This window comes from Schistocerca nitens, chromosome 5 (assembly GCF_023898315.1).
Source record: "Schistocerca nitens isolate TAMUIC-IGC-003100 chromosome 5, iqSchNite1.1, whole genome shotgun sequence".
Classification (NCBI taxonomy): Eukaryota; Metazoa; Arthropoda; class Insecta; order Orthoptera; family Acrididae; genus Schistocerca; species Schistocerca nitens.
In genome coordinates this window covers 369,950,435-369,975,862 of record NC_064618.1, presented here as the reverse complement: position 1 = coordinate 369,975,862, position 25,428 = coordinate 369,950,435, and the positions used below count along the sequence as shown (strand labels likewise).

Below are 25,428 nucleotides of genomic sequence, written 5' to 3'. Positions count from 1 at the left end.
AGTTGCGCCTTTCGAAAAAAATAAATAAATAAAATAATAATATTATTAATAATCTTAATCAGTCACAGTTGAAGTTGGTCAATTTATACAAATATCTAGGTGCAACAATTTCTAGGGATGTGAAATGAAGTGATCACATAGTCTCATTAGTAGATAAAGCAGGTGGCAGACCACAGTTCATTGGTATAATACTATGGAAATGCAGTCAGTCTACAGTGAAGACTGCATACAAAACACAGGTGTGGCCCATCTTGGAATATTGCTCAAGTCTATGGGACTCATACCAAATAGTCCAACGGGGAGTATTGAATGGATACAAAGAAAGGCAGCACGAATGGTCACAGGTGTGTTCAATCATTGGGAGAGAGTGATGAAGTTTCTGGAAGAACTGAACTGGCAGGCACTTGAAGATAGACACAAGGTATCCCATGGAAACCTACTTAGAAAGTTTCTAGAACCAATTTTAAGTTATCGGTTTAAACTAATTACAGGCAGCACAGAGGCACTCAAGCAATATTCTTCCTGTGCTCCATATATGAATGGAATGGGAAAAAGCCCTAATAACTGATACAAAGGGTCATACCCTCTGCCATACATTTCAAAGTGGTTTGCAGAGTGTGTATGTAGATATAAATTTCAGTAAGACTCCAACTACAATACAGAAGTTGACTGTCTCGTAGTACTTAATAACACCGCTGTATTTTTTTTAATACCATGTTTCCATGAAGTTGCAGATACTTTCTTGCCTTTACAGAGAACCATTCCATTTTGTGACTCATGTTAATAAAACAATTTATAGAAAACTATAATGTCTCAATGACTTATATAGGCCTATTCATAGGAGACAATAATTTACCATGCTCAGGACGTTCACAAATACAGTGTAAGATTTGTGTGAAAAAAGTGTGTTTTAACATACTATCAAAATAATCAAATTAGGTTTTCTTCCCAATGTAAAGTCCAGCTGAAAGCATGGCTTGAGTGCATTAAGACCAGTATGCCAATGGGAATGTATGTGGGTGGAGAGGAATACTAAAGCCACTGGATTTAATGCTGATGGTTGTGGAATTATGAATAAATTTGGATGGCATACTGTTCCTGTATTTGTACTCAAGGAATTCTGAGTCAGAGATATGTACTGTATCGTTTGAAGGAGCACCACAGTATTCATTCAGGAGTGAAATGCACAAGAGCAACTAACTTCATGCATGCTGTATAGTAAACATTGATCCCAGTGGTACCATGTTCCAATTTGTATGTTTGATCGTCATAGAAACATGTATGAATAAAAATGTAAATGTTATTTTGTACAAAATCATAATTCTCTGAAAGTTTGTCACTGACTGCTTTGAAATTATTACATTTGAATACACACATTTTTATATACCTACTAGAGTGCCCTATGGTATATAAAACAGTGGAAGATCCAAGACAGAATTATGAGGAGGAGAGACTGCTACTCACCGCTTAGAGGATATGTTGAGTCACAGACAGGCCTTCTCCTAATGTAGAAAACATACATTCATAGAACACAACTCACACACACATGACCAGTGTCTCCTGCCACTGAGGCAAATTGTATAATGATGAACTATTTTATCACAGATAGTTTGAAATAGATTTATTTTCTGCATATAAATATACAAAAATAACTGGTTTCTGGTTACAACATATGGTGAAGCCCGGTTTAGAAAGAGGAAGCCAATGACTGAACAATATGCTTCTATGTTATGCTGCAATGCCACATCAATGGTGGGTTGTTTAATGATCTTTACAAGACAGACACACACCGCGTACTGCAACTCATCGTGAGACCTAGGCCTTAAGAGCAAAGAAATGCATAGTTTTGGAAAAGCTCTCCATTCACTGGCAACAAAATGTAGCTGCATCTCTACAGAAATAATCATCCTATCTACGTATACATCCATGTGACCACTTTGCACTTTATACTTTAGCATTTAGCAGAGGATTCACAGAACACCTTTCAGAATATTATCAACAGTTCTGCTCTTAAATGGCTCATGGGGTAATGAACACCTAAATGCAAGCTCTGATTTCTCTTTAATACAGTGGTCATTTATCCCTATGTTAGATGGAAGTCAACACAATATTTTTGTGTTCAGAAGTAAAAATTGGTGCATGAAATTTCATGAAAAGATGTCACTGCAATGATAAAAACTTTGTTTTAATGATTGTCACCCCAGCTCGGTTGTCATATCTGTGACACTCTGTCCCCTGTTTCATGATAATACAAAATGAGCTGCCATTCTTTGAACTTTGATGTTTTCCATCAGTACTATATGGTAAGGATCACATACCATGGAACAAAACTCCTGAAGAGGATGAGTAAGCCTAGTGTAGGTAGTCTAGATTTGTTGCATCTTCTAAGTGGTCTGCCAATAAAATGCAGATTTTGGTTCACATTCTCCACAACATTTTGTGTGTAATGGTTCCAGTGCAGGTTGTTTGTAATTATAATCCATAGGCATTTATCATGTAACAAAAATTTAACGTAATGTTTTTTAGTACTCATGTGGAGGACCCAACACTTTTTATTGTTTAGGTTGAATTGCCACTTGTCACGCCATATAGGTATCTTGTCTAAATCATTTTGCAGTTTGTTTTGATCTTCTTATGATTTTTCTAGATGGTTAACGGCAGTGTCATCTGCAAACAATCTAAAAGGGCTGTTGAGATTGTCTTCTAAATTGTTTATATAGGGCCAACCACACTTCCGTGGGGTACTACAGATGTCTCCTTGATTTTGACCAGATTACTTCCCAGCAATTACAACGAAGTGTGAACTTTCTGATGGAGATCACAAATCCTGTCACACTACTGAGGCAACACACTACACAACCTGTTGCAAGCTTAAAAATACCACCAAAGAAGAAAACTGTTGAAGTTTTTGCAAAAGCAAACATCCCACTCCACAAGTTATTTATTCTAGTTTATTGTCAATTTTTACATGCAGTCATTTACCAAGAATGGTACTAATTTCACAAAAAAATAGATGACATGTTTTCAGGTCTGTAGTGATGACATATACACTGCTTCCAATTCCAATTAGCTTATCTTTTGATAAACTCTTAGATCTACCTCAAAATATCATTGCTACTAATTTTGGTTTTTAGCCAACATTCTGAACTTAGTATATGTGAACTCAGCTGCTTTTTATTAGCGCATTACACTCTGGGACATTGTTACTAATACTTCTTCTGCATTTGATCACTGGGAATTTAGTAGTCTTGTATGTGGGGGCAAGTGGGTGACGGCATTTCTTTGTACTTTTTCCTGCTTCTGTGGGATCTCCTACAAGTACCATTATCGGGGCTGGATGTAGAGTCACCTAATTTAAAAATCCCCCATTTAAGCCCCCACATGTATCCGCTATCTGAGTAGCAGCCTTTGATGTACTGTGCACTCGTGACACATTTAGGTTGGCCCTGCAGTTCTCAGTCTTTTGACACAACTGTAGGAAGTCGCAGCCTAGCTTATCACAAAGTCTTCAAAGTCTCTGGTTCTTGCCTTCCGCTTGACTCTGAACCAATGAGCCACAATCAGTTCTGGGGTGCAACTCTGCAGATTGTGAACTTAGTCAGTATTCCATGTGCAAGGCTGGTTGTCTCAACCTTCTCGGACTGTCACTGAAACTTGGTCTTGGAACCAAGACAAGAAGAATTATATGTTCCCTTGTGTGGCACAGTCTGCACCCTTTTACCTTAGGCCTGCCAGAAATGCGTCTTCAAAATGTTGAATGAGACATCCCGCTTGATAATTCCCAACTGTTACTGTCGTTACCATTACTGTCATAGGCTACTATTATTTTCATATGTTTGAACTGCTGATGACTAACAGATCCCTACTCTTATGCACTTGGATTCTCTTGACCCACAGAGCATCGGGCTTCATACCTTGTGTAGTGTGTCTCACAAGCTAAGTTTCAGTTTTAGTGAGAGCTGCTCATACTTGAAGGTTAGGGTGATAGCTGCAACACCGTTGGCACTTATTGGTTCCTGCCTCCTCTGTAAATGCCATTCAAGGTGAAGTGAATGGGTTGTAATAGATCCTGTACTTCACGTAGAGGAGAATACCCACAGGAGATAGTATTAATTGAGCTACTTGTGGTACATAACCCCCAGTAGTTTTCCTGACGTACCCATTCACAGCAATTTCCAGTTTCTTGTGGCTTATGGTTATTAATGGGCAACATTTTGACATACCTTTTGCTTGTATTTTCTGATAAAATGGGGCTTGCAAACCTAGCTAGGGACTTGGATTCAGTTTTAGCAAATGGCCAGTGAAGTATAATCAAACCAATCAACTACACAGTGTGGTTTCAGTTGCCGGAGACTGCAGTTGTGTTAGTGTGTGTGTGTGTGTGTGTGTGTGTGTGTGTGTGTGTGTTGACAAGGACTTAAATGGCCAAAAGCTATAATTGTGAGAATTGTTTTTTGTGCATATCTGTAACTCAGCATCTCTACTATATGGTGAGTGGCTACTTTCCTTCTCTAATATTGTTACAACCAACTATACTGTTTCAGTTACTTCATTTCTCTTTCTCACTCTCATCTCACTCTCTCTGTCTCGTTTTCTTTCATTCTTTCTTTTTCCTGCCTCCGAGAAAGAGAGGAAAAATGGCCTATATAATTATGATACAACATAACAGTTTACTGTTTACAGATTTATAGAAGGTGAATGTTAAAATATTATATCAGTACTCCAGCTTAAGTAATCCAAGGACATAAAAATAATATAAATAATTAGTAACAAGTGGGTATGACAGACTTGAATGTGGTGAGAAAGTCATGTATACTAACTGGATAGATCACAATTGCATTACACTGAAACAGTCGTTGAGACATAAAATGTGGTATTTCTGTAACTATTTAAGGTTGAAGAACAAAATTTGTACAAGCATACTCTTATCATATAAGGGTACTGGGGAATAATACACATTATTTAAAGACCTGCAATAAAACATAGAAGCCAGGGCAGTAACCTTTAACAGTTAAGCAATAGATCTGAGTCGTTTATTACTGATAAATTTTTCTCTGTGAGTGACAGGGAAAGGGGAGGAAGGTAAGACTGTTTGAAATAGCCATGGATATCAGTTTGAGGGATACGAGATTCGCAATGTCATTTTGAGAGAAAGATGTGACATAATACAAGTAACCACATGTAACATCAACTCAAGTTACATTGAAAAGGAGGACACACGAAGAGAGTGACAAAATTATTGGCGTGCCTAGTATGTATCAACTCCAGACTAAAAACATATACTGAACTCAAATGTAACAATTCCTGTCATGCTTGATACAAAAATCTTGCAGTACTCAGATTGGCATATACATCAGTGAGCTGGGACTGATGACCTCGCTGTTTGGTCCCTCCCCCAAAACAACCAACCAACAACAGTGAGGAAACATTATGGCCAGTGCCCACTGCAAGACTGAATGTTGTCCAGTGATGCTGCGGGCATGTAATTTGGTAGGCGAAGAGAATGATTAGAGCAGGGATAAATGGAATCATTCTAGTGATTATGGGGCAGTCCACTGACATAAGCGACTTTGACAAAAGGCAGATTGTTAGGGTCCAGTGTCTGGGGATGAGCATCTCAGAATTGATGAAGCTGTTTGTTTGCTACTGTTTTGAGCATCAGAGTAAAGTTATTGAAGTAGGCGAAAAGTGATGTACATCTATGCTCCATCATAGACAGTGGAGTTCGGGGACTTGCTCACTTTGTAAACAGGATAGGTGGTGATCTGTGGCAGATCTGACATCAAAGTATGATACTGGTGCAGGCAGAAGTGTTTCAAGCACATTATTCAATGCACTTGTAGAACCCGGTGCTCCACAGCAACAAACCCTACGTGTTCTCATGTTGAACCAATAACACTTTCAGTTATAATTGCAGTGGGAACTGGATCCATAGAGATTGGGCTGTGTCAGGTGAATCACATTTATTGTTATACCTGGTCAGTGGTCGCATCTGAATGCACTGTCACACAAGTGGACGATGCCAGGAACATGCTCTGTGACACAGACTCAGGCCATTGGGGGCAGTATTATGCTATAGGGGGCTTTCATCTGATGTTACGTGGGACCTATGGTTGTAGTCAGTGGCACTGTGACGTGGACTATGTGAACATTATTGCAGATCACCTGCACCCCCTCATGCTTGATGCCTTCTGCGATGGTGATGGCGTATTACAGGCCACAATATGCTACAGTGATTTTTAGAAGTGTGATAGTGAATTCACATTGATTTCTTGGCCACCAAATTTGCCTGATCTGATGCGAATGGAACACATTTGGTACCCTACCTGGTGCCAGTTCCTTGCCCAGAAACCACTGACACTGTAGCCACGCATGGAATATTTGGAACAATACTACTTCTCACATCTCTTAGTCATAGTGGGAACAATGCTGGAAGAGTCAGGGCTTCAAAATTAAGTAGTATGTTTTTTTACTGCCTTGCATTTTAGCTAAGAGAAATGGTGGTACACACATTGTACCACCTACCCTGAAAATTTTGATACATTGGGCCCTACTTTTTTTATGTTTAACTGATTTATTTTTCTTTGTGTTACATTTCTACAAATTTCATTATAAAATATATGTATATCTCCTCATTAACAAGCTTGCACTGAAAACCTTCAACTTCAGAAGGTTCACAGAAGCTTTCAATAAAATTAATGTGTGTGTGTGTGTGTGTGTGTGTGTGTGTGTTGTTGTTGGGGAGGAGGGGAGGGAGGGAGGGAGGGAGAGAGAGAGAGAGAGAGAGAGAGAGAGAGAGAGAGAGCACTGTTGCTTTACTTATTATCTGGAGCATGATATGTAACAACTAACAACGTTATCTGTGTTTTTTCTTTCAGATCAGCTTTTTCATTTGGGATCTAGCAGATTAATGTAAAATATACTCACTCAGCCCCTAGAAGCACGAGACCATGCCACTGCAAGCTGATATTTCCACAGCTCTGCAGTTGCTAGAACACATCCAGCACACAATTGATGTGAGTGATGATGCCAAGCTTCAAGCACAGACAAAGGATGATTTGGACCTTCTCATTTCAGTGCTTGAGAATCCTATTCTTCGGAGCATTGTTACAATCCAGGTTAGTGACATGAAAAGTATTCTTTAATCTCAGACATATTAAGTTAATTATACCTAAAGAAAACCCAGTTGAGGATAGTATAAAATTAGGAGGAGATGGTGAATACTTACTTAAAGGGGGCAAAATTCCAAAAATGTACTGATAAAAAGTAGAAAATACAGAGAGGGGAAGGAGGTTGGAATGGTATGGGATGAGAATGATGGGTGACAAAGATAATAACTCAAAGATAGTTTATTAACATTAACCATCCATATCATGAACTATGCAGGAATAATTAAAAATAAACATTTGTAACAAATTCCTTATTATAATATAACTGGACGGATAAAAAAATCTACTCAACAAGTGCATAAAGAATTTGGAAATATGCAAGCTTTCTGAGATAGTGATTCTTTCTTTTTGCAGAAGGATTGAAGGGAAAGGAAGAGGGATGAAGGGAAAGGACTGGCAATTTTTAGGAAATGGGGAGATTAACAGAAAAGTCGCCCAGGTCCCTGGGTCGGGGGAGATTTACCAGATAAGATGAGAAGTGAAGACTGATTGTTAGTGTCTGTATAGGATGGGATTTGAAAATGTAACTTAAAGGTGAAAGGTAGGGTAATAATCAAGATGCAGATTACTGAAAGAGCACATGCAAGGTCAATATGGGTGGAGAGCTGGAAAGCTAAGTGCTAGTACATATAGACGGGGAGGGGGAGAGGGGGGATAAATAGGAGGGAAAAATAAAAGATACAGTAAAATAGAAAGGAGCGAAGAAAAGGAATAATTACTGAAAATAAATGATGTGACCACAGAAATTAATGTAAATTTAGGCCAGGTGGATGACAAGAACCTAGCACATGTTGTAATACGAGTTCCCACATGTGGAGTTCTGAGGAACTGGTGTCAGGAGGGAGAATCCAGATGGAATATGAGGTGAAACAGGCACTGAGGTTACAGCTATCATGTTGCAGAACATGCTCTGCAGCAGGATATTGTGTGTTGCCAGTATACATTCTCTGACAATGCTCATTCATCCTAATGGATAACACGGTGGAAAGTCCTATCCATTAGCTTAGAATGTAGGCCGAATAATGAAATCAATGGCCTGTGGTTCGTGATGAGTAGAACTAAATTTTTTTTTGTATTTATTATTTTTTTTAAGAAAAACACACAACCTTATTAATACCAAAAAGACAGAAAGTGCCTCCCTTCACACCTGTGAATAGTTAGTTTGCACTGCCGATCATATCTTTAATGTGTAAGCAAAGGCGTGTTCAGTGTCATCTGGGTTCCGATGCAGCAGGATACACCAATGCCATACTGGGATACTCCAGTAGTACCCAGTGTAAAATAAGCCAAACAGAGGGCACAGAACAAATGCTGCTTGAGAGACTGAAAAGCCTGTTGACAGTCTGCAGACCACATAGATTTGACATCCTATTGGCAAAGCTGGTTAATGGTGTGCACAGCCTGTGCAGTGAACTGGCATAACAAGAAATCTTGCCCTAAAAGGACTGAAGCTGCTTCAAGTTCTTGGGTGTCAACCAGTTGATGATGGTTTTGACATGCTCGTGTGTAAGGAAGCCACTATCTTTGTTAATCAAGTGTCCTAGAGAATGCATCTTTGGGGCAAAAAGCTATATTTTTCCAATTTGCAATGAAGGCCATTCTCCAGATGACTTTGGAAAGCTGCCTGCAAATTGCATAAATGCTCATCACATGTGGAGCCTGTGACCCAGATGTCATTGAGGTAGTTTATATAACAGGGGATGTCCTTAAAAGAATACTCCAAATATCTTTGATAAATTCCAGGGGTGGATGAAATTCCAAAAGGCAAGTGCTTAACTGATAACCGCTAAAAGGGGTGTTGAGTACTGAAAAATGCTGAGAAGCAACATTCAGTGACACCTGCAGGTATTCGTCACACAAGTTGATGTGGGAGAAATGCTGGTCCCTTGACAACTTCACGAACAACTCATGTGGATGTGGAATAGGATATGAGTCCACATTGCTTAAAATTACTGCAAAGATGCATTTGGGATTCAGATTCTGAATCACCACCAGAAGGGTGGCATGTTGACCAGAAAAAATAGGAGAGATGACTCAAGAATTTCTGCCATTGCTGCAACTCACCCTTAACCTTGTTGCACATGGAAAGGGAATGAGGTTTTCACAAAAAGTTAATGTATTGGTGACTGCAGAAGGGAGACATAGGCTTTAAAATTTTTCACCCAACTAAAGGTATTTTCAAATAGCTAGTTGTATGACCATAGTAAGGAGTCCAAATCTTGAAAGGGGACCAAATGGGACATTAAGTGAACTTCATCAATGATCAGGAATTCAAAAACAGAAAAAGAGTCTAGCTGAAAAAAATATTTGCTGCCAAATGGTGAATTTACCACTAACAATGTAAGTTGCCATGCCACATTCTTATAACATACTGAGACGGAGAATTTCCTCTGCAGTGAAATGTGCTGTTACAAGTAAGATGCTACTTGAGACAGTGGCCATTGCAACACAGGGCAGCCTGAGAGCCTGTACATGCGTAAGTTAATTAATGCTGACCATTGCCCCTGAGTCAACCTGAAATCTGTTGGTTGCCTATCCAAGATCAATGTTAGCGGAATTTGCTGGGGCAAAGCTCGTGGGGCATTGGAGGCAGCCTCTGAGTCCAGGGAAAACCCTGGGGCCTCCAAAGACCATCCTGCAGCTTACCAATTGTCACAAACTTAAACCAAGTGGCATACTTTTCAGCATACCCCACACATGGCACCTATGTATGTACGGGCAATCCTGTCCAATGTGTACAGAATGACAATAAGAGCAGAACCACTATCTTGCCCATTGAAAAGAAACAAATTCAGATGAAGAGTGACACTGAGAGCCCATAAAATGAAGTGAATGGGGACCCCAAATTTTTGACTGACTTGTACCTGCCAAGCTAGTCATGGACGGAGGCAGGCTGCAATGTGATATCACCGCACTCAAATCGTCAGCAGTGTTGCCTCATGGTGACTCAGTCGAAGATAACCTAACTTGGCACTGGGGCTGTTCACTGTGCATATGTAACTTCGCCACCTGCCAGTTGTCAAAATTATGTCCCATGTAGCTGCTGTAAGTTCTTGTGCTTCAGCAATACAGGGTGTTACAAAAAGGTACGGCCAAACTTTCAGGAAACATTCCTCACACACAAAGAAAGAAAATATGTTATGTGGACATGTGTCCGGAAACACTTACTTTCCATGTTAGAGCTCATTTTATTACTTCTCTTCAAATCACATTAATCATGGAATGGAAACACACAGCAACAGAACGTACCAGCGTGACTTCAAACACTTTGTTACAGGAAATGTTCAAAATGTCCTCCATCAGCGAGGATACATGCATCCACCCTCCGTCGCATGGAATCCCTGATGCGCTGATGCAGTCCTGGAGAATGGTGTATTGTATCACAGCCGTCCACAATACGAGCACGAGGAGTCTCTACATTTGGTACCGGGGTTGCGTAGACAAGAGCTTTCAAATGCCCCCATAAATGAAAGTCAAGAGGGTTGAGGTCAGGAGAGCGTGGGGGCCATGGAATTGGTCCGCCTCTACCGATCCATCGGTCACTGAATCTATTGTTGAGAAGCGTACGAACACTTCGACTGAAATGTGCAGGAGCTCCATCGTGCATGAACCACATGTTGTGTCGTACTTGTAAAGGCACATGTTCTAGCAGCACAGGTAGAGTATCCCATATGAAATCATGATAACGTGCTCCATTGAGCGTAGGTGGAAGAACATGGGGCCCAATCAAGACATCACCAACAATGCCTGCCCAAACGTTCACAGAAAATCTGTGTTGATGACGTGATTGCACAATTGTATGCGGATTCTCGTCAGCCCACACATGTTGATTGTGAAAATTTACAATTTGATCAGGTTGGAATGAAGCCTCATCCGTAAAGAGAACATTTGCACTGAAATGAGGATTGACACATTGTTGGATGAACCAGTTGCAGAAGTGTACCCGTGGAGGCCAATCAGCTGCTTATAGTGCCTGCACCCGCTGTACATGGTACGGAAACAACTGGTTCTCCCGTAGCACTCTCCATACAGTGACATGGTCAACGTTACCTTGTACAGCAGCAACTTCTCTGACGCTGACATTAGGGTTATCGTCAACTGCACGAAGAATTGCCTCGTCCATTGCAGGTGTCCTTGTCGTTCTAGGTCTTCCCCAGTCACGAGTCATAGGCTGGAATGTTCTGTGCTCCCTGAGACGCCGATCAATTGCTTCGAACGTCTTCCTGTCAGGACACCTTCGTTCTGGAAATCTGTCTCGATACAAACGTACCGCGCCACGGCTATTGTCCCTTGCTAATCCGTACATCAAATGGGCATCTGCCAACTTCGCATTTGTAAACATTGCACTGACTGCAAAACCACGTTCGTGATGAACACTAACCTGTTGATGCTACGTACTCATGTGCTTGATGCTAGTACTGTAGAGCAATGAGTCGCATGTCAACACAAGCACTGAAGTCAATATTACCTTCCTTCAATTGGGCCAACTGGTGGTGAATCGAGGAAGTACAGTACATACTGACAAAACTAAAATGAGCTCTAACATGGAAATTAAGCATTTCCGGACACAAGTCCACGTAACATCCTTTCTTTATCTGTGTGTGAGGAATTTTTCCTGAAAGTTTGGCCGTACCTTTTTGTAACACCCCGTATAAGCAACTTCAGCTAAAGAAGAGTCAGACAAGCCAATGCCCAAATTTGTACCTCATGTCTGGGGGCTAATCAGATTATCACATCCCAGTTAGGGCGTGTGCACTCAAACTGACATCTGTGTTAGTGATCTTGCAGGTCAACAATTCAGACCACATACGACTGCTCCAGGTGACTTAGGTTGCTGGTTAAACTGCATCTGTGCTGCCTCCACATGTGCTTGATGTCCAAAATACTGCATGAGCAACTGACAGAGTTCCTCAAAGTTAAATTGCTCAGGCTTGGTTGGGGGCTCCAAATTCTACATGATTTCATACAACCATGCACTGCTGGACAATAGCAAGGCGTCATTGGCAGCTGGATCGATTCTATGGCTTACTTGGAGGTGCAGCAAGAATTGGCACAGGTAATTATCCCACCTACCACAAACTCGTCGAAACTGGTGAATGGCATCAGGAATCATAGGGAGAAGACTTGTCTGTAGATGCCTGACCCGTCACCAGCACAATATGAGAGCAGATCAATTTTACACTCTGAGTAGCTCCTGCATCTGCTCCTGCTGCAGCTGTTGTTGCTTCTGGAGGTGCAGCTGTTCCTGTCAGGATTGCTTCTGTCATAGAACCATAGAGATCAGAGTAAGGGAGCCACAAGTAAATCATGACAGCGGTTACATCCTTAGCAAGGCGTGGGAACCCGTGATCACCCGGATTAAGAAGAAAAGGGATATTTACCAGAGTGTACCAACTTCGGGGAAGGAGGGAAGAATAACGAGGGCAGTGCTGGCAGACCCTCCTGAACGAGAAGACCTAAGATGCAGTGCCCATACGGCAGGAGAACAGACACTGCACCTGGATCGCATGCGGGGCGCAGACTGCACCGGCTCATGGGAACTGCCTGAGGGAGGAGTGGGAGGGGGATTGTCCTATATATACATGGCACCAGCCCACCGCCGGTCAGTACATCAGCGCACCTGATGATGGCAACGTGGTCGATTGCTGAAATATTGTGCCCTACGCATACTCATACCAGGCTGTTCACCTGAGATTTATTTCGTCATAAAATACGCCTGGAGAAATTGAGGAATCACGTTCACACACTTGTTTGAAACAAAACATTGAATTAACTTCAGTGGCTTTAAGAATATCGTGTGTGTGTGTGTGTGTGTGTATGTGTGTGTGTGTGTGTGTGTGTGTGTGTGTGTGTGTGCGCGCATTTTTTTTGGGGGGGGGGGCGAAGACAGTTGAAAAAGTGTTGTAAATTTCTGGATGGGACAAATAGGTCATTGGGCCAGTTGCTCCACTGAACATCTATCCGCTCAAGTTTGAAGTAATGAGCTACATTAGTAACCAAAAACGAGAATATTGTAAAAAATAGAGCAAAATCAGTGTTCAGTCATGCCAAGTCTTGGAATTCTTTGAGTTCTTGTGGTGAAATGTTTCAGCAACTGAAATGTAATCAGTCATAACTGGTCCCTCTGAGTTGTAGGAAATGTTACATGTCCTGAAGTTGAAGCCCTTTTCATAGGGTTTACTTTTGTTTGATAACATCAGTCTTGTCTGATATATCTGTTACCAAATGATTCTCCCCTTCCATTAATAGATGTAATGGTTTCGAATAATTTGTGATGTTGACCATAAAAGAATTTATCACTACTCTACTTACTCTCAACTCAGTTTTTTCCCTAATTGCCGCATTCAGTTCAGCCAGCATTCACTGTTTTTTGCCAGAAGTGCATTATATCATCTTTGTGGCTGAGTTTCAATGAGTGTTCTTCATCTCATAATAGTGTGATGGCATAATAAGCACTTTGCATAGTCTTCGAACAATATGAAAAGGAAATTAGTTTCCATTCTACACTGAATGATGTGGCTTCTCCAGATTTTCTTTGTTTAAACAAGTGTGTATTTCTTTTCTTGGACAGTTGTGGTATAGTACCTATGGTATTTGTAATGCACAACATAAATCTAATTGAATACAAGCAGCATTGCTGACAAACTGCTTGGTGCATGACAAGATGACTATCTAACTCTAGTGGCGTCTCGCTGCAGCCTTCCTTATCTCCTCTCTTCTTGGCGCCACGCACCACTGCTCTTAGAGTGCTAGACAGGAGCTCGGCCAGAGCGCTCATCAGCAAATATTTTGTCTCCAAAAAAAAGTTGTTCACAGTGACATGATCTGTTACCCATAGACATTTGATGCAAAGTCTGTAGTTTATATCGCACATCTCATAAACAGCACAGAGAACTGAGAACTGACTACAAAGTGAAGGAAAAGAAGTCCAAATATTGGTTTTGCATCAGAGCTGAGGCTCATTTTGTTGTTGCTAAATTTCCTGAGAATTTTAAATACTTCAATTTGACAACATTACAGCTTCCTCAGTGGATGGTCCTTTCTCTTTACAGTTTTTACTGCTAGGTGCTTCCTCATCATTGCAAGGGTCTTGGTTATTGATAACATTGGCAATTATTTCATTGTCTGTTAGTACTTGTAATCAGGGTCATCAACATCACATTGAAGCCAGTTTTGAATATTTTCCTGCTGGTATTCTTCAAATCCTGAAGAGTCTGTAGTTTGCCCGAACAGTATGGATACAAACTGATTATTAGGTGGTTTGATAGAGTCATCAGAAAAAAAGATTGTATTCCAAGCTTTTGCTAGTGGAGCTCCAGCTTCAGCTGCCTTATACATAACAACCTTCAAGTCATTTTCCTGGTACAGTTGCTGAACTGTTTTCCCCAGTCCATATCATATGCAGAAATGCATTTCTGTAATAAAATTTGGAGCTTTCAATTATGCCGTAGTCCATATTTCGAGAACTTAAGTAATGTTTGGAGGCATAAAAAACTTCAGACTATCCATTTTCTACTTCAAGTAAAATGTTTGAAGGTTGACTTGGAACATTATCAACCAACAGCAAAACATTTCCATAATTTCCAGTTGCTACCTGAAACTTTATGAGTTTAGGGATAAATACAGTGTTCTACTATTATTTAATAATGTTTGTTTCCATCCACAAATCTTTTGCTTGTTGTAGGTGACTGGCAGTCCTTGTTTCTTAAAGTGACATAGTTTTGTAGACTTCCATAAGATTTGCAAAGGTAGCCTGTGTTTCACACACATTTCCGTATGCCATTGCAGTGATGTATGATTTACTTGCCTTTAAACGAGGCATAGGAGTATAGCATTAGAAACTAGGCCTATTGTTGGCATTTTTTTCCAGTGTAAACCAGTTTCACAAGCATTATAGATTTATTTTTTAGTGCTCCTTATCAATCAATTTGTAAATATATGCTTTGAAATATGCAGTGGAACTTCAATATCAGATCACAGTTTGTTCCAATATTTATGTCTTAATTTCCTAATTCCATGCTAGATTTGAAATATTTAAGCCAAGTGTTAGCGACTTTAAAATCGGCGTTACTCCCTTGTTTCTTATTCATTTCAATAGATTTTTCATAAATTAAATGTCCATTTATTAGTTGTTCTTGGCTGCATTCTTGCTTCAACCATGTGTAAACTGCATTGTCTAAATCCTGTTTTTCTGCCACTTCCATTGTTCTTTTGTGCAGGCTTTTTGTCAAGTGCACTTGAAAATTTTGCAATGGAATCGCTGTTCTTTTTAATCACAAATGTTGTTGTGCTTCCAACTCCATATCCCTGAGTCAAGCTTGATCTTCTAGCACAGTTTTCACCTCCTTATCAGAAACACTAAGAACAATGTGTGTGTGTTTAGTCAAGATTGTGACTGGCACAACAAGAGCACACTCTGTCATCTACAGAGGTTCAGACATCAGTACAGAACAAAAAAATGATGTGAAACTTCCTGCCAGATTAAAACTGTGTTCCAGACCAGGACTCAAATGTGGGGCCTTTGCCTTTCACAGTCAAGTATTCTACTAGCTAACCTGACTAAATATGATTCACAACCTGTCCTGACAGCTTTACTTCACCAGTACCTCATCTGGCAATGACAATGATGGTTTGCAAGGAGGGGAAAACTGTCAAGGTGGTCAGCCGAGCACCAGCAGAACTTTTATTTGATGTGCACACAACTTTAAACTTGGCAACTGGGATGTTTTTGGTTAACTAATGTTTCCATTGATCAGTATTCAAATAGCTGACGCTGTACTATAGTGATATAATGCAAACAGGCCTCCTTTGTTTCAGACATAACAGTCTTTTAAAATTCTAGTTTTATCATATACATTTTAAACTATCTAAAAAAAAAACAACAGGAGGAAAAGCAATTTTTTTCTCAAAATACTCTGTTTCCTGTTAATTTAATAGATTACATTTATCAGCTAACAGTTTTTTCCACCGTATGTGACTAATTCCATAATTCCATACCTAGATTTAAAACACATAAGCCAGCTTCTACTTACTTTAAAATTAGCATTACTCTCTTGCTCCAGTGACTGGCTGTATTTGTACTAACGTTTGTTGCCACTAAACATTGATATCGATTGAATTTGCTGTGCCCAAATTTTTGTTAGATGTAAATTGTTTGACTGTAACTCCTTTTGGTGTGTTTTTGATTTTGATCTTTTTGTTGAATGCAACTGAAATCTACTTCATCAAATTGACATCATGTATTGATCAAACTGAGAAATATTTTTGTTTTATAAAGACTCTAGCTGCATTTTTAAGAACCTATTTATCTTACTGTTTAAACAATGAATGTGTGAACAACTGAATGTTCTTGGATATCATTTCCAAATGATGCAGTTATATTCAGGGAGCTCATATTGTTTGAAAGTTATCATCAGGTGGAGAAAACCATGTAAACGGTCAGTGCTTTATGCAAAGAAGTTCATTATGTGAAAAGATCTAATATTGTTTGCCTACACCATAGCCAATCACTTACTGAAATTGGTTGCAATTGTCAGATATTTAAATAGCAATGTTTGCCTTCTCTGAAATACCTATGTTGTGGTTACTATGAAGACTGAATTGGTCCTGCATTCATAAAAATGAACATTTGAAATGTTAATGGCTCTCTCTCTCAGCTTGAGTTTTTGAGATTTTGTTTGCAGGTAAGTTTATGATTTTTTTATGCAGGGTTAATCATTGTTTTTGATATAGTTATTTTTAGATTACATATATGTGTTATGTTCATTTATATATTCAGGCAATACTTGTTATGTTGCAGGACTCACTGGGAGAATTAAATCAGCAATTAATACAACACCCTTCAATACTGCCTGTAGACTTTGACATTACACCATGTGGCAAGCTTTTATTAAATGTTCCACCTCCTGTCAGCTTGTATGATGTTTCATTTGATCCAGATTATGCTAACAGTCAAGAGTTTGATGATCAAAGAGTTCCAGTTGCAAAACTTCCTCACAGTTCATCTGGTGAATCATCATCTCCTCAGGTAAATGTAAATGAGATTGCATTTTGTTGATTTTATATAAACTGCATCTCTCTCTCTCTCTCTCTTTTTTAAAAAAAGCAAGCTGCTGCATTAAGTTATTACATAAGAACATTGCCTAAGAGCCAACAAATGCACTGAGGAGATGAACTTAAAAGGGGACAGAGAGAGAAAGGGAACAGGTGGAGGGATGTCTTTGTGGAGTGTATAATGACTGGCATAATTTGATTACTAATCAGTAACTGTATAAAAAATTGTAGTGTTGCCCATTTATCTCATATCTTTATGGCTCTAACTCTTTTTACCATTCCATGATTTGAAAGATTCACACCAATCACATAAAATTAAGAAGCTGAAAATCAGGATTCTTCACATGGGGGCCTGATAAATGTGGATTTATCTAGATCAAAGATTTGAAAAGTTATTGGTCTGCTTGTATGCTTTTGATGAGGGGTCTTCAACAGGGAATGCGTGAAATGTATATAGTTATTCTGGGGATGCACATTTGTTAAATGAACAGACAGAAAGATGCAGTAGAATAGTTATTTTTATATATGATTTTCATCAATATTCCATTAAAAAAATCACAAAAATTTCAAATTAAACATATTAAAATTTGAAATGCTTAATTTCTCCACTGAAATCAACACAAGTACCACTGCACAACAAACAGGAAACTGTGACCTAGAAAAATAATATTAAAACAGAAATTATAAATAACAGTGAGAACAATATCACAGAAATGAAGGTCCTGGTGCATTGTTTTGATTGTGCTATGTACCTTTAATTCTTTTTGTAGCATTCTTTCACTGCTTCCGCCTTTTCTATTTGCTTTCTCTCCTTCATTAAACTGATCATTTTGTGATATTAACCCACACTCTAAGAAATATGGTAATGGAGAGAAACCTATTTATTATAGTTCAGTTGGGAATAAACTGTGGCTTACAATTTTGATGTTGGATCCTATTAATTATTTGTGTCCATATTAGTTGTTGCTTGTATTGGTTATTCATATAATTTTAAGGGTAATATTTTTATTGAAAGTACTGTAGACCTAATTGAAAGTTTGGACTTGAAGAACACCATTACATTCCAGTTATTAAATGTTTGAAAAGAGGAGCTCCAAATGACTGGTGGTACCTGCACTGATCTTTGCTGCCGCTAAACATGGACACTGGCTGAAATTGCTTTGCCAAATGTTTGTTCAATGGAAACTATTTTGTCACAATTCCTTTTGATGTGTTTGCTGTTTTGACTGTATCACTGGGTGTAATTGAAATTTACTTTGTCAAATTGCTGTCATGTACTGATCAACTGGAGAGATGTTTTGTTAATCATCTTTGTTCCTAAACTCACTGGCCATGCTTTAAAGAACCTATTTGTCTTTCTGTTTTTGTAACCAAAAAATGTCTGTAAGAGCCAGCTAACCAATTAATCATAGATTGGTTCTTTTCTAAATTATGGCATGGAGTTAGTCACACAACTTTTCATTCAGTGCTTACATGATTTTTTATTTGACTTTAATGATGCTGAAATTTTTGGAAGTCGCTATTAATGATTCGCTGTAAAGGAATTAAATTTGTAGCATTTGTTAAATAAAAAAGGAATCTGCATTTGAACAGCACCATTACTCAAGTGCTGTCACTAAGGACTGTAAAAACATTACACAGCTGCTTTCATTTTCATGGGCTTCAGTGCCCCTACGTATTTACATTTTCTTCACCTGTACATTCTAAAACCTGTTTAACAGTGTGCGGCATGGGTATCTGATACCAACCAGAACCATTTATATTTTTCAATATCTATTGACAGATATTCCTCAAGAAACAGCTGTTTGTAGGCTTCCATGTATGTCTCAGTTATTCTAATTTTATTACTGTGGTAATAAGTGCCAGAGAAAACACAGGTCCTAATGATTTCACAATTTTAAGTTGTCAGACCATATGCAACTATGTGTTGTGACTCAAAGCCAGGTGTTTGTTATTCCACAGTTAATATTTACAGATCCATCATAGGCTTTTCTGTTCTACTGTATGACCACTGGAAGAAAAACTGTTTAAAAAATTGTTTCACTGTTCTCCACAGCACCTTTTGTCTTATATGGGAACAGTCTTGCAGGTGGAATATTAAGTGAAATACAAGCAACATTTTTGTTGATGGTGAAGGCATTTCCACAGGCATGCTTTACATGCATTGGTAACTTTATGATTGATATAGACACACTGGGAACCTAGCTTGATGTAGCTGATAATGAACACATTCGAAGTCTTTCCTCTGTCTCATTTACATCCCCTTATCTCTCACACTGTGCATACTATCCTTGTTTTATGCTCTTTTAAAACAATGTGTGCATTGACAAGATAGTTCATGGGTGAACAGCTGGATGTCAGTGTCCAGTGGGCCAATATTTTGGCAAGTGATCTCATTGCCATCATCAGGTGCGCTGATGACCTGACTGCTTTGGACCAGCATGGTGCTTTTATCTTCCCCCTACCCCTCCCTCTGACCTGCCATTTTATCTCCATTTGCACCCAGCAACTCTTTCCCACTACTCCACCAACACATTGCTCTGTCATAGGTTCGCACTGAGGTATGCTTGCTGACAGCACCTCTACTGTTCCTGTGCCTACCTCTGAAGTCAGTTCATTGTGGGATATCTACTTCGAAGAATGAACTGACTTTGGGGGAAAGTTTTGTTGGCACACATACCTGGACACAAACCTAGGACAGAGCAATGTGCCGGTGGGAGGAGTGGGGAAGGAGATGCTGGGTGTGGGCTGTGGATGGAACAGCAGATTGGAGGGAGGGAGGGGGGAAAGAGATGAAAGTGCCATGCTGGCCTCCAAGCACTCAGTTCATCAGCACACCAGATGATGCCATCATGGTCACTTGCCAAAATATGCCTGTTGGATACTGTCATCCAGCTGTTCGTCTGTGAACTATTTCATCAGGAAGTACACTGGCTAACGCTGAACAATTAAAATAATGTATGCATTGTTATGAGTTTCAAGAGTTCAGTGAAATATTACAATATGCAGTGCAGTGGATAACAGGACCAATCTTCTGGAAAACAAGAAAGGCATTAGAAATATTCTTAGGTAGTGAAATTTGATCTTTGTGAAAAAGATTTCTCTTTTATTAGTTTGCTTGGTTTTCTGTGGTTGTTTGGATTCTGGGACAGATTCTTTGTCTCAGTGTCAGGCTCCCTGGCCACTCTTATTCTAACTCCTATTTCAAAATTCTCACTCCTGTTTTGTAAGAAATGTGTTATTACAAAGCCTTGAGCTTCAACAGTTAGTGCATCCTATAATTGTTTCTTGACCTTGCACAGAAACTGTTGCCTAGTGTAATTGTTCTGGAAGTTGCTTACTGATTTATACGTCGTCATTGCCAGTGAGGAGAATGTTGAAGATGTCCAACTCAAATTAAAATGTATTTTTAGGCCATGGGCTAGAAAAGTATGTGATGTGGAAGATAGGAATGAGAAGGAGTCACCATGGTTCAGTAAAACTGTTAGAAATTCACTACAAAAGAATGGCAGATTCAAATAAAACCAAATCCGTGCTGAGAAACAAATACATAACAAAGTCAAAGCAAACATACAGAATGTTGTGTGAGAAATATTCAGCGAATTCAGAATCAAACTCTTACTTGCCATGTTATCAAAAAACCGTAAAAAGTTTTTGTCTTACACCATATCAATCAATTTAGAAAACTTATCTGTCCAGTTGCTCATTGATCATAGTGAGACCAACAGATGATAAAATGATGGCTGAAATACTTCCTCTGAACATAAAAGTTTTCTGGGTATGGTACCGCGTCATAATGTAATTAAAAACCACTACTGCTGCTGCTGCTGGAGAAAAACCAACGTTTCGGCCACGGTTGCAGCAGCTTTCTTCTGGGTCTAATGGTGCGTTCTAGCTACGCAGTATCCTTTATATTTTGTTGTTACTGTTCACTGCGCATGCCATTACGTCAGAATTTTAAAAAGGTAGGTAGTTTCATTGGTCACTTAAGGAAGAAGGAGAGGAAACTTTATTTTAATAGGTTATTGCGGTGGAGGGAGAACGTGACCTCTGTTGTCTATTGGCTCTTTTGTTGTGTACCATGATTGGTGGTCACCGTCGAATGAGAAGTTAGCTGCTGTTTACCAACTGCTGGACGTCGGCCGCGTGGTGGCAGTTACTTGCCGGTAGTGCTAGTGCCTCGTGTTGACAGTGCGGTCTGTTGGGCTCTGATTGCTGGCAGCCAAGATAGGGCAAATCTGAGTCCATCCTCTGCGTTCATGTTATTAGGGTTTTTAAGTATTTTGATTGCCTCTCTGATTATGCGTTTTGTCTTAATTGGAAAAATTCGGAGTAGGTATTAAAATCCATGGAGAAGAAATAAAAACTTTGAGGTTCGCCGATGACATTGTAATTCTGTCAAAGACAACAAAGGACTTGGAAGAGCAGTTGAACAGAATGGACAGTGTCTTGAAAGGAGGATATAAGATGAACATCAACAAAAGCAAAATGAGGATAATGGAATGTAGTCGAATTAAGTCAGGTGATGCTGAGGGAATTAGATTAGGAAATGAGACACTTAAAGTAGTAAAGGAGTTTTGCTATTTGGGGAGCAAAATAACTGATGATGGTCGAAGTAGAGAGGATATAAAATGTAGACTGGCAATGGCAAGGAAAACGTTTCTGAAGAAGAGAAATTTGTTAACATCGAGTATAGATTTAAGTGTCAGGAAGTCGTTTCTGAAAGTATTTGTATGGAGTGTAGCCATGTATGGAAGTTAAACATGGACGATAAATAGTTTGGACAAGAAGAGAATAGAAGCTTTCAAAATGTGGTGCTACAGAAGAATGCTGAAGATAAGGTGGGTAGATCACGTAACTAATGAGGAAGTATTGAATAGGATTGGGGAGAAGAGAAGTTTGTGGCACAACTTGACTAGAAGAAGGGATCGGTTGGTAGGACATGTTTTGAGGCATCAAGGGATCACAAATTTAGCATTGGAGGGCAGCGTGGAGGGTAAAAATCGTAGAGGGAGACCAAGAGATGAATACACTAAGCAGATTCAGAAGGATGTAGGTTGCAGTAGGTACTGGGAGATGAAGAAGCTTGCACAGGATAGAGTAGCATGGAGAGCTGCATCAAACCAGTCTCAGGACTGAAGACCACAACAACAACAACATAATTGGCTGCTTGGCCAACACACAGGCTTCGCTGAATTTTATGTATTTTTCGCAGTCTTGCTGATGTTCTGCCACTGCGGATTTGTTGTGTTGCCCTAGACGAATGTAGCACTCGTGTTTCCGAATGTGTTGCTATTGGCCTACCAGTCCTGTCAATGTATGCCTCTCCACATTTGAATTCCACCTTGTAAACGCCTGCAGTGTGTAATGCATCCAACTTGTCCTTTGTGGAGCCTAGCACGTCCTGGATGCTACGACCACTATAGAAGACAGACTGCACCCCAACGCAGCGAAGGTGTTTGCCTATTCGGTCAGTAACATTTTTCACATAAGGTAAGCGCACTGTTGGCTGCAGTTTGTCTATTTCTTGCTTTTCTTTCTTACTTGTGTTCGTCGACAAGGCTGTGTTTATCGACTTATGACCGTAGCCATTGGCTAGAAACGTGACGCAGTACCATACACAGAAAACTTTTATGTCGACTGACTCTGGCCACGGAAGCCTACACAGTTATATACTTCCTCTGAAGTTGCCTCACCAAAGACAGCTACACAGTTCCAACTTTCAACTGTTGAACAGATACCAGAATGACAGTTTTGGAAGTAAGTAAGTGTGGAATCAAAAATTTGAACAAGTTGCTCAATAGAGGAAAGACTACTGGACCTATTAGCTTCTGTATTGAGTATACAGAAGGACTGATCTCACTGTTAGCAACAGTTTATTGTAGGTTGCTGGAACAACTTGTGATGAAATGTCGTGTGGCTAAGGCCTCCCGTCGGGTAGACCGTTCGCCTGGTGCAGGTCTTTCGATTTGACGCCACTTTGGCAACCTGCGCATCGATGGGGATGAAATGATGATGATCCCATTCCCTGAGCGGAGAAAATCTCCGACCCAGCCGGGAATGGAACAACTTGTGATGAAGCAAACTGGGACCTTTTTACTTCCTGTCTTGTTTTGCCATCTGCCTCCCTAAATTCATTTTTTTCAGTTTTTGACTAATTTACCATTAACATACATGAGTATAATCTGCATTTCCATAAAAGAGAAAGGATGGCCCTCAGTTGTAAAGAATATAGCACCAGAACTCATTTTGTGCTTATTTTTGTGTGTGTCTCCAATTTTCTAATTTATTTTGACTATTCGTAGTTAATATCTTTTGTTATAGGATGAAATCAGTGATAGTTGCATGACTTAGGTCCTATTGTTGACTTATAAACAAATATAAATTCTGTACTAATTATAAACATTTGGAAGGTGAACCACTAGCATTCTTTAAGTATTTGTTTGGCTCCATTCGAAAACATGTTAGCAAAGCCAGCCCTTAATGAATTCCAAAATAATTACCAAGTTTGTCAAAAGTATTGGTTGTATAACTATATCTGTTAATTTCATCATTTAAACAAATAATTCAGCGTAACCTTTGTGCTAGAAGAAACTGTTAAAAAGAAAAAAAAATTCTATATATTCAAGTAATTGAATGAGTTGTCTTTTAATTTTAATTTCAGTAAGCTAATCATGTGTATAGTTTCAGTGCCTATTATTGTGAGGATGTATATAGGCCCAAATTTTGGTCCTGAGACAGTCCATGACCAATTTTCCGACGAGGGACCTGTATTGGTTAGATAACAACAATGCATCAACTTTCCAGGATGTGATATTCACTCTGCAGCGGAGTGTGCATCAACTTAATCATGAAATAAGTGTAACACAAATAGGCTGTGTGTTAAAAAATAATGACAGTGTGTGTTCAATAGTGCCACATGTACCGTATTATTCTGCAAGAACTGTGTGGTTATGTTTTTACTGCTCATAGATATTCAACGGTTAACTATTGTCGCAGTATGCTGATGTTTGCCTGCATACTATTAATGAGGCTTATCAAAAGTTAACCAATAGTGAACTGGCCCTGTTAACTGTGTAATATCGGGGGGTTGTGAACAGTGAAAGCAAAGAACTTGAAAAGCAACTGTCGACTACATAATTTACAGTAGTCAGTGTTGAACTCCCACCCCCCATTTTTCAGCCAGTATGAAAATGCAGTACATCGACACCGAGGACTATCAACGAAGAAATAAAGCAGGCATATGTCACAAATTAAGTGTATTAAGTGACTGCAGAAAGGACAATCATTACAATTTATAACAAGAAGCACAGTACAAATGCACAAATCTGCAAACATACATCGTTAATGTCAGTATGTTGTAGAATTATAGAGCATATGTTGTGCTGTCATGACTTTTGTTGGAAACCAAATATCCCACCTGTAGGAGTTAACGTGATTTCTGCAAGCACTGCCCATATGAAACCCAATTTTCTTTGTTTATTCACAAGATGCAGAAGGCATTGGATAATGGAGTTCATGTTGAAGTCACATTTCTGGGCTTCTTGAAAGTCTTTGACGTAATTCCACTTCATCACCTAGTGGCATTCAATAAGTAACGTAACAATTTTTTTTTTCTGAAAGTGGATTGGTTTTATTCAGGATTCCAATAAACCTTATTATTTCCCACTCTTTTGGCTACAAAACCCTATTTTTTAACACAATCTCCTTTCAGTGTTGACAGTCTTACACCACCGTACTGGGAAGGCCCATATGCCTGCATTCTAGCAAGCACTCTACTGGTTGATGTCGGAGCCAACATCTTGCTGCATCAATAACCTCCCCATCGTCTGTCACAGTCAGCCTTCTAATATGCAAGTAATTTTGCACAGATGGTCCTTTGTTGCTGTTTATGGTTTTCTGTTAGGAATCCAGTGGGCATATATCTTTGAGTATCCCAACTGGTGGGCAAGTGTGTCAACACTATCACTGGAGACATCCAGGTGAGCAGCATCATGTTTGGTTGTGAACTGTTGATCACCTTGAATGAGAGTGTCCAGATGTTTTGACATTGCAGGAGTTATAGCTGCATGCAGCTGACTGGTGCGTGGGAGATTGGACAGGTTTGCACAACCTTGTTGTGGTGATGACAGATGCCTTGCACAGTGGCTCACTGTGCTTTTGTTTTCTGCCAGGCCTCTGTAAACATTGTGCAAGCAATGCTCTG

At 39.5% G+C, this 25,428-nt stretch overlaps 1 protein-coding gene across 3 annotated transcripts in view; it reads left to right on the top strand.

The window, feature by feature from the left end:
* The window catches only part of LOC126260850 (patj homolog), a 470,272-nt gene that overhangs the window by 2,891 nt on the left and 441,953 nt on the right, over window positions 1-25,428 (top strand). For all 3 annotated transcript variants that reach the window (XM_049958261.1, XM_049958262.1, XM_049958260.1), the window contains exons 2-3: window positions 6,879-7,118; window positions 16,969-17,196. In XM_049958261.1, the coding sequence (XP_049814218.1) occupies window positions 6,951-7,118; window positions 16,969-17,196 (396 nt within the window). In that variant the 5' untranslated portion in view covers window positions 6,879-6,950. The remainder of the gene's footprint in view (window positions 1-6,878; window positions 7,119-16,968; window positions 17,197-25,428) is intronic.